The sequence below is a fragment of the Pseudoliparis swirei genome, chromosome 19, assembly GCF_029220125.1.
Source record: "Pseudoliparis swirei isolate HS2019 ecotype Mariana Trench chromosome 19, NWPU_hadal_v1, whole genome shotgun sequence".
Taxonomy (NCBI): domain Eukaryota; kingdom Metazoa; phylum Chordata; class Actinopteri; order Perciformes; family Liparidae; genus Pseudoliparis; species Pseudoliparis swirei.
The window spans coordinates 3,867,583-3,877,139 of NC_079406.1; the positions used below are offsets into that span (position 1 = coordinate 3,867,583).

The 9,557-nt window shown below is 45.7% G+C and overlaps 1 protein-coding gene across 1 annotated transcript; it reads right to left on the reverse strand.

Annotated features, from left to right (window-relative positions):
• Positions 1 to 95: 95 nt before the first annotated feature.
• On the reverse strand, positions 96 to 3,178 carry agtr2 (angiotensin II receptor, type 2). The gene is made up of 2 exons (XM_056439320.1): positions 3,009 to 3,178; positions 96 to 2,441 (listed from the first exon to the last, which is right to left on the reverse strand). Exon 2 carries the CDS (start codon positions 2,372 to 2,374, stop codon positions 1,100 to 1,102), a length of 1,275 nt encoding a protein of 424 aa, XP_056295295.1. The 5' UTR covers positions 2,375 to 2,441; positions 3,009 to 3,178; the 3' UTR covers positions 96 to 1,099.
• Between the last annotated feature and the right edge of the window lie 6,379 nt (positions 3,179 to 9,557).

Sequence of the window (9,557 nt, forward strand, 5' to 3'; positions counted from 1 at the left end):
ATCATTGATGGGATCAGCTGTGTGTGTGACATTGGACTGGAACCGTTCAGAGCAGCTCCCACTTCATTAAAAGAACAGAAATCCAACAAAAGAAGTAGCATATTTTATATTGTTCACTTTATTTCGTATTATTTTTCGTCATTTTAATTGTCCTAAACTGTCTTAATGCAAAATAATACGATACAAAATGTTACAAGTCTTATGATTACACATACACAATGTATTGATCCCACCCAAAAAATTCTGAAATAATTATCCCCGTACTTCTGTATTTCATAATGGTCTGCAAAGCCAAAATGCTGTAATAAAACATTCAGTGGATATGGAGAGATACCATATTAAACATTGTAATGCCATAGAAGTGTATACATTCTGAGAAAGCATAACTACAAAAATGAGCTTCAATTTAGGCGGGCTAATAGCCATAGCTAGCTTCAATTGAAGCTAGCTGATAGCTACAGCTAGCTTCAATTGAAGTTAGCTGATAAACAAAGCTAGCCTCAATTGAAACTAGCTGCTCGCTACAGCTAGCCTCAATTGAAACTAGCTGCTCGCTACAGCTAGCCTCAATTGAAGTTAGCTGATAGCTACAGCTACACTCAATTGAAGTTAGCTGATAGCCACAGCTAGCCTCAATTGCAACTCGCTGATAGCCACAGCTAGCCTCAATTGAAGTTAGCTGATAGCTACAGCTACACTCAATTGAAGTTAGCTGATAGCCACAGCTAGCCTCAATTGCAACTAGCTGATAGCCACAGCTAGCCTTAGGGAAAGCAACAAAAACTCTTTCTGACATCATCCAACATCTTTGTGATCAAGCAGCACATAAACGAGGCGGCAGCTAAATCCAACCATACGGCTACAAAGAAAGAAAGAACGTAGCAGCTCCTCCATGTTTCTGATCCAGTGAGTCGCTGGCTGTATCTGAGCAGGTTGTGTCCAGTGGAATTAATAAAACTGAAGGCTGCAGCATTAGAGGCATGACATGTATAACTTATCTGTTAAAAAATATATACTTGAACCTCTCAGCTTCATCTTTTGTCATAACTTTGTTTCGGTCTTCGCGGGGCGGCATCGGGCTCGTAGTTACAGCTCCGTCTCACACATCCACGCTGAGCGTGAAGCCGGTTGGAGTGGGGGGCCCGGGGGGCTCCACAATCGCCAGGTCTTTCAGGTCACTGAGTTTCCGAGAGAAGGAGCTCAGCCTGGTGCTGAAGGAGCCCCTCTTCTGGCTGCGGTCCTCCCGGTGGGCCTTCAGACAAGCGCACAGGCCCTTGCAGAGCCCCCCGAGGCGGCTCCGGAAGTGGTTGCCGAGGAAGCAGTAGAGCACCGGGTTGATGGCCGAGTTGGAGAACCCCAGGCAGAGGGTCAGCGGCGTGAGGTTGTGGAGGGTCCAGTCCACCCAGCAGCTGTCCAGCCAGCCGGCCCGCCTCAGAACGCCCAGGAAGGTCACGCAGTGGAAGGGGAACCAGCAGATGAAGAAGGCCAGGACCACGGCGGCGACCGTCCACAACACCCGCTCAAGCCCCCTGCCCTCCAGGGGCCTGCCCCCTCCGGACAGGGGGGTCGGAGGTCTCTCCGTTTTACCGCTCTCCTTGGACTCGGGTGATTTAAAAGAAGGCGTGCTGGTGGCGTGCATTCTCACGAGCCCCGTGTCAGCCAACAAATGTCTGCCGATCGCCCCGTAGCAACAGGAGATGACGAACAGCGGCAGCAGGAAGGCCAGAGCGATCTTCATCCAGACCAGGGTCAGATGCCAGGTGGGATTAGGATAGCCGATCCCACAGGCCGCCACGCCTTGCCCCCCCAGGGGGTAAGTGTCCCTCAGATACAAGGTGGGGGCAGAGCAAGCGCACGCCAGCAGCCACACCAGGAGGCACGTGAGGCGGGCGCGCTTGGGGTACCTGGCGCTCTGGGAGCGCAGCGGGCGCACGATGGCCAGGTAGCGGTCGACGCTCATGCACGTGATGAAGAAGATGGATGCATAGAGGTTGAAGTGGAGGAGGCCGCCGCAGACTTTGCAGGCGACCCGGCCGAAGGGCCAGTCGTAGTCGCGGGAGTAGTAGACGGCCCACAGCGGCAGGGTGAGCAGGAACAGCAGGTCGGACACGCAGAGGTTCAGCATGAACGTGTTGGCCACGGTTTGCCGCGAGGCGCTGGCGTGGGCCAGCACCCACGCCGCCAGGGCGTTGCCGACGGTGCCCGCCGCGGCGATGACGCCGTAGAGGGCGGGGATGACGGCGGTCATGGGCACGGGGGTCCAGCCGGGGCAGTGGGGAGCGGGCGGGGGGAGGGAGGCGTTCGGATAGAGCTCCGTGGCGGAATAGGGGGAGGAGGCGGAGCCGAAGAGGGAGAGGTCACCAGGGATCGCCATCGTGGGACTGGACGTGGCCTCGCGTCACGCTATTTTACTTCCCCCCCTTTCAATTTTCCGAGGTCAGCTGGAAATAAACACAAAACAGAGGACGCTGAGGCTGCAGCTGCCTTTTATGGACCGGGCGAAACACAGAGATCTTTCCTTTCAGCTGTCGTAGTTGATAGCGAATCAAAGCAAAACAATACATCACACAGCGGAGTGTAATGAAGTACACATGGAGGGGTTGTCGTCATCTGGCTGCTCCATCTATTTTGTATTAATGACTGAAATAAGTTTGCTGGTGCGTTAATGAAAAAAGTGTCAACTTAATTTCAGATTTAATAGATTTACTGGATTCCTAAGTCACCGAAACTCATCCTACCACGCTCCGGTGCGCCAGTGGAGTGCATTAATAATATTAATATTATTAAATTTTAAAAAAGAAACCCACGACTAATTGGATTTAAAGCAGGCTTATCGGTTAGATGAGTGAAATGACTTCTCCGAATAACAATTTTTTCCAATAAAAAAATAATAAAAACGGTAAATTAAATGCAGACAGTTGAATTAGTGGAAGAGACGTTAAGATGAGGATTAATTAAAATGTAAAATGAGGTGTTATCCAATCGAAGCAGACGGAGTGTCGTCTTACCTGATGAGGCGGTCAGGCGCTCTTCAATGCTTCTTTTGGCTAAAGTCCATGTCTCGACCCCTCAGACAAATATGCACGACTGAATACCCCGGACCATATCATGCCTCTGACGTTGTTTGTGTGTGTGTGTGTGTGTGTGTGTGTGTGTGTGTGTGTAGAAAACAGACGGCTCTGAGAAACCAGATGAGGTTCGGGGTCTTATAGCCCCCAAGAGCCTCGTGATGATTGCACAACAGGGAAGTTGCCTCCACGTCCCACCTTCATCATGACCGAGAGGCTGGACTCTACCTGGACACCAGCCAGCTTGCAGAGAGAGAGAGAGAGAGAATAAGATAAACATGCTCTCTCTCTCTCTCTCTCTCTCTCTATTATATTCAATCCCTCCCTTGTTCCCGTCCCTCCCAGAGACTTCACTAGGAAATTCCAAAACGGAGAGAATCAAGTCAAGATGTGTGTTTGAGCAATCGCTTCATCTCGTGGTGACATAAGCATGTGTCATACGTGACCGCGGCTGTTGTGACACCGCTGTGTTCGAGGCGCCCGACTTAAAGCCTGCGGCCGGCCCCCGCCGCGACCTCTGACCCCAGGAACGGAGGCCGCGCGTGTTCATTAGCAGAGCATCGCACTGTGTGTCATATTCGTCCCGTCAGCGGTCAGATAAGCCATGGGAAATATTTACCCTGTCTCAGCGGAAGTCAAGCCTGGGGGAGAGGGGAGGAGGGAGGGAGGGAGGGAGAGAGAGGGAGAAAGGAAAAAAGAGGAAGAGAAAGGGAGAGAAGGGGAGGGAAGGAGGGAGAGAGAGGGAGATAGATGGAGGGAGGGAGAGAGGGAGGGGGATAGAGGGAGGGAAAGAGAGGGAGAGAGAGGGAGGGAGAGGGAGAAAAAGAGGGAGGGAGGGAGAGAGGGGAGGAGAAAGGGAGGAGGGAGAAAGAGATGGAGAGAGAGGAGAGAGGAGGGAGGGAGAGGGAGGAAAGGGAGGGAGAGAAGGAGAGGAGGGAGAGGAGGGAGAGAGAGAGAGAGAGGAGAGGAGAGGAGAGGGAGAGAGAGGAGAGAGGGAGGTAGAGAGAGCGAGAGGGAGAGAGAGGGGGAGGAGAGAGGGAGAGGAGGGAGAGAGAGAGAGGAGGAGAGAGGAGGAGGAGAGAGAGGAGGGAGAGAGAGAGAGAGGAGAGAGAGGGAGAGAGAAGAGGCAGGAGGAGAGAGGGAGGGAGAGAGAGGGAGAGGAGGGAGAGAGAGGGGAGAGAGGGAGGAGAGAGAGAGGAGAAAGGAGAGAGGGAGGAGAGGAGAGAGGAGAGAGAGAGAGAGAGAGAGAGAGAGAGGGAGGAGAGGAGGAGAGAGAGGAGAGGGAGAGGAGAGGTAGAGGAGGAGAGACGGAGGGAGAGAGAGGGAGTGAGGTAGAGAGATGGAGGGAGGGGAGGCAGAGAGATGGGAGGCTGTGGATGTGGAAGATGAATGAGGAGGAGGACGCGCAGATAGGGAGTGAACAAGGAGATGAGAAGGAAAGAGGGGGAGGAGGCGGAGGGAAAGAAGGAGAGGAAACGGAGATTCCCTCCAGTGGTTTTTCATTAGAGTTTCTGGTAGAAGTTAATGAGCAAAGCTCTGAGACTGATGACATCACAGCGCCTTTGATGAGCGGCGTGAGCGCGCGGTGCACGTGAGCGTGTGGCCCTTTTGCTTCAGCAGTTGCGCAACTGAACGTGTTTAATCTCAGCCTGGCATGCACTGTTTACACGTGTGTGTGTGTGTGTGTGTGTGTGTGTGTGTGTGCACTCTGCTCCATTGAGTATCCATCAGGATCTGACGTGTCCTAATAGCCGTGGGAAAGCTGAGTGAGGAAGATGAGCGGAGGCGAGGACGAAGGCCCCAAACGAAGAGACCTTCGAGGAGGATGGGAGAGAAATGTGGAATCCACTCCACGGGACCAACTGCTTCAAATGTGATGCTTCGGCTTTCCAGAACGGAGACTTCATGAAGCGGCGTGCGCTTCCAACGGGCATGCTGGGTATTCACAGTTGTTCTTCCCACACACACACACACACACACACACACACACACACACACACACACACACACACACACACACACACACACACACACACACACAGAGGAGGCCCTGAACACAAGACATGGAATTGACGGCGTCCTGCTGGCCAACAGAAAGAGAAGAAGACAGGAGGAGAGACGTCTCCGCCTCCCCTCAGTTCCTCTAGTGACTAAGTATGTTTAATAAAACAATATTTATTATGTTTTTAAGGTATTTTCTGCTCCATTGTGGTTTCTTCATTTCCCTAAAGCAGCCTTTGGGTAGCTTCAAGTAATCTGAAGTTCTGGCTGTCTGAATGTCCGTGTGTACGGACGATTGCCGTTAATTTAATTATGTGCATAACAAAGCTTGAGAGGCCCAAACATGTTTTACCGTTTCAGTCTGCAGAAACATTTAACTTCCTGCAGCTGGCGATCATGAATATCCAGCATGGAGGAGACGTATGAATAAATAACTAAATAAAAGAACCTTCTTTTTTTTAACAGTAATACATGTTCTTTATAGTTATATAGTTCGGACACAGTTAAAAAAAATACAGTTAAAGTTAAAAAAAACTACAACAGTAATACATATTATTTATAGTTCTATAATTCTGACACAGTTAAAGTAAAAATACACAGTTAAAGGTAAACACAGTTAAAGTAATTTTAAAAAACTACAACAGTAATACATATTATTTATAGTTATATAGTTCTGACACAGTTAAAGTAAAAATACACAGTTAAAGGTAAACACAGTTAAAGTAATTTATTAAAAACTACAACAATAATACATATTATTTATAGTTATATAATTCGGATTAACAATTGAAAGTGAAGAAAAGCATTTGTTTATGAATACAAATTACAAGTATACGCAAGATTTGGACTAATATGAAAACTCATAATTCCAATTTATGACATATCGTGTTAATTCCAAATTTAAATAAATAATAAACATTTAACAGAAGGTTAACGACTACATTCTACATTATTGTAATAGGTGATACGTGTATGTAATAAATAAACTGTTATATTGAATCAAATTATATTAAATGACAATGTTGTTAATAAATAAAGTGATATCAAGATGCTGTTATTACTATAGCCTCAATTTCTTCCTCCTTAAAGTTTGATTCTGCCAAACAATAAGCAGCGTGACAGTGTTTGAGCAGAAGGTTATGTGAGGCCTAATGTGCTGTAAATTAAAGCCATAAATAATAAAACCGCTGCTCTATACATGCAGATTAAATATAGTTAGTAGCATCATCAGCGAGGGAGACGGAGCATATTAAACTCTTCAAGATTACACTAACGTGTTTATCATCTGCTCATGGGTACGACGCCATATCAAAATCAATCAGTCATATTCCCTCCCACAAGAATCAGTTTTCTCTCCATCATTCGGGTGAGTTAGAAATAAAACAAAACCCCAAATTGTGGTTATGGAAAAGCTTAATAAATAAAGAGTGAAGTTTGCATTCGGCCTAAATATTCACAATGTTTAGTTAATACTCTTCATAAGATAAGAACATTAACTAGAGGATGGAAATGCTGAATTACTGTAATAACACATCTTCACTGTCATATAGATGCAATGAATCAGAACTCTATTGTCATATTCTCTGTTGTTTTATTCCTATTAGCATAAATGAATAATCACCTGACATATGTGTGATAATAATTAAAAAGAAATTATACTGGCCAACATTCTGTATGTATGTGTATGGTTTAACGCGACCCACTTAAGTTATATTATTATAAAATAATCTGAAAAGCCTTTGATTAAAAACAAAAACATCATATCTTTTGTATATGCCTCCTTCTTCCTCAGGGCCAGAACAGATGCCAGTCTAATCTGTAGTAAACATAATTACATCATAAGTGGAGAAATGTTAAACAAAAGACTTTTTCGAGTAAAAAATAAAAATGTCTGTCGGAAAGACACAATTAAAAACGTGTAAAGTTGTGAAGCACAACTTTAAACCACAGATGACTTTCAAATGAGGAGATTGCTTCACCACATTCAGACCATCTGACTCTCACTTGTTTGTTTTTAGTTGTTTATCTCCGAGCGGCTCCGGGTTGTCATCCGTTGACCTTTTGACCTTTGCCACCGATCGGAGGGCCAATCTCCCGTCACGCTATCTTCGGAAGGCGGGTCATTAAAATGTTTCACTTTTCATGGACCGCGTTGCATTTTGAAAAAGAAAAAAAAACACATTCTCTTGAATCTCAAAAGCCTCTCTCTCTCTCGAACGGAGGGCCGAGTGACGAGCGGCTTGAGCATGTGTGTGTGTGTGTGTGTGTGTGTGTGTGGGAGTGAGAGTCGGCCTGTTGGCCTGTTAGACGGCCCACAAGGCAGCAGATAAGGAGAGAGCAATGGAGCGGAGAGCATCAAACCCCCGGACCGGACATCAATCTCACGGCCAATTATTTCTTCACTTTGTGTTCGAGTTGCCGTTTTTTTCTTCTTCTTCTGGATTTGAAAGCATGAGATTTCTTTTTCCCTCTCTCTCTCTATGTCTCTCTCTCTCTCTCTCTCTCTCTCTTTCTCTTTTTTGTTGCTTTACTCAAAGTCAAAAGTGTCTTTCTCTTTCTTCTGCTCTCATTAACTCGAGTTATGCAGACGAGTCGTCTAGCGATGATCAGCGGACAGGTGTATATGTGCTTTATGATCTTCATCCACATGGATGAAAAGAGGAAGACGAAGAAGAGGAAGAGGAGAAGCCGTGTTCACTCGCTGACCCTTTCAAAAATAAAAGACACGCACGAGTAAACAACACGCGGCCGCTTTCACAAACACCCTCAGAACGCTTACAGAATTAATATAGTTTATATTCTTTTCTGTTTATGTGACGGCGGGGGGGGGGGGGGGGCCGGATCCTGGGAAAAGAGAACGGGCCGCGACCGTGGAAAAATATGGACGGGGGGGGGGGAAGGAGGTAAAAAAGTCAAAGGTCAAAGGTCGTGAGCCCCGCTTCCTCTCCGCTGCGGTCAAGAACAAATCTGGACAACGTGACAGAGTCCAGTCCGACGTTTTGTTTGTTCTCACAAACATAATCATAACGCGGCCTGTGAGGGGAAGAGGGGCCCCGATGTGTGTAGGGGACCCTTGAGAGAGAGGCTGGAGACGGAGGCTATACTTAGCGACCCCCCCCACCCCCATGTCCATGAGAGAGGAGCGGGGCGCATTAGATTCACAGCGTTCCCACTCTTTATTCTGATGGGAGTCGATGTGGTTTTCTTAACCATGAATCCAGGGAGCAACTTGTTTCTGGAGTTGTTTAAAAAAAAAAGAGGAAACAGGACAGGAGCCCACAAGTCCCCCGACGCCCGGATACCGCGAACAGGAAGGAGGATGGGAAAGTATCGGTGTCTTATTGATCTCTCTCTTCGTTTTTTCTGTTCTCCTTCTGTGAACATATGCGAGCGCATCCACACAAAGAGTCCCGAGGGTCGTGACTCCGAGTTCACGAGGTCCGGGGAGCGCAAGGTTCCTCCCAGGGTCAGTGAAGAAGCTATAAAGATGTAAACAGATAGCCTGGTACTATAACGCACTCACGGTCACGCTCACACGAAATAAGCAGAAACACGTGGCGCCAGAACTACTTTATGGCGTTACGTGTTAATGCAAATCACTCCACCGCTCGAGGCAAAAAGTAGTTCCTGGACAGTCGTTTCTGTTTCTTTCTTTCTTTCTTCGTCATTGGAATTTTAAATGTCAGTGTCCCGGCTTTTGTTTCAGGAAACAATGGGCGCGTCCCTTTGGGGTCGGATTTACCAGCAGAGACACAACTTGTGCTTCGCTGACCGAAGAAGTGATTCTCATTTAGTTGTTTTTACAGCGCGAGTCGATTTCTGAGGAATTGAGTTGTAACATTTAACAAGACTGAGTGTGCAGAGGCCCAGTGGAGCTCAGCACCCACACACATGCTGACAATGCAAACATGCAGGGGATTGGCTGGTGGGGCATGCTAACTTATATAACTTGTATATACATATACATATATATATATATTTATGATATATATATTTTATTTTTATATCAATATATATTATTGATATATATATGTATGATATAAATATATATTGATATCAATATATATATATATTGATGTATATATATAATTATTGATATATAGATATATATCTATATATATTACATAAATTCGTTTTGATATCAATATATATGTATTGATATAAATATATTGATATACATATATATATAAATATCGATTTCAATATATACATACAAAAAATGTATTTATATATAAATGTATATACAGGACTGTCTCAGAAAATTAGAATATTGTGATAAAGTTCTTTATTTTCTGTAATGCAATTAAAAAAACAAAAATGTCATGCATTCTGGATTCATTACAATTCAACTGAAATATTGCAAGCCTTTTATTCTTTTAATATTGCTGATTATGGCTTACAGCTTAAGAAAACTCTAAAATCCTATCTCATAAAATTTTAATATTTCCTCAGACCAAGTAAAAAAAAAGATTTATAACAGCTGAGTGT

What these genes read in the sequence shown, in the direction of transcription:
- agtr2 (XM_056439320.1), bottom strand. Translation starts at nt 2,374, where the DNA reads ATGGCGATCCCTGGTGACCTCTCCCTCTTCGGCTCCGCCTCCTCCCCC.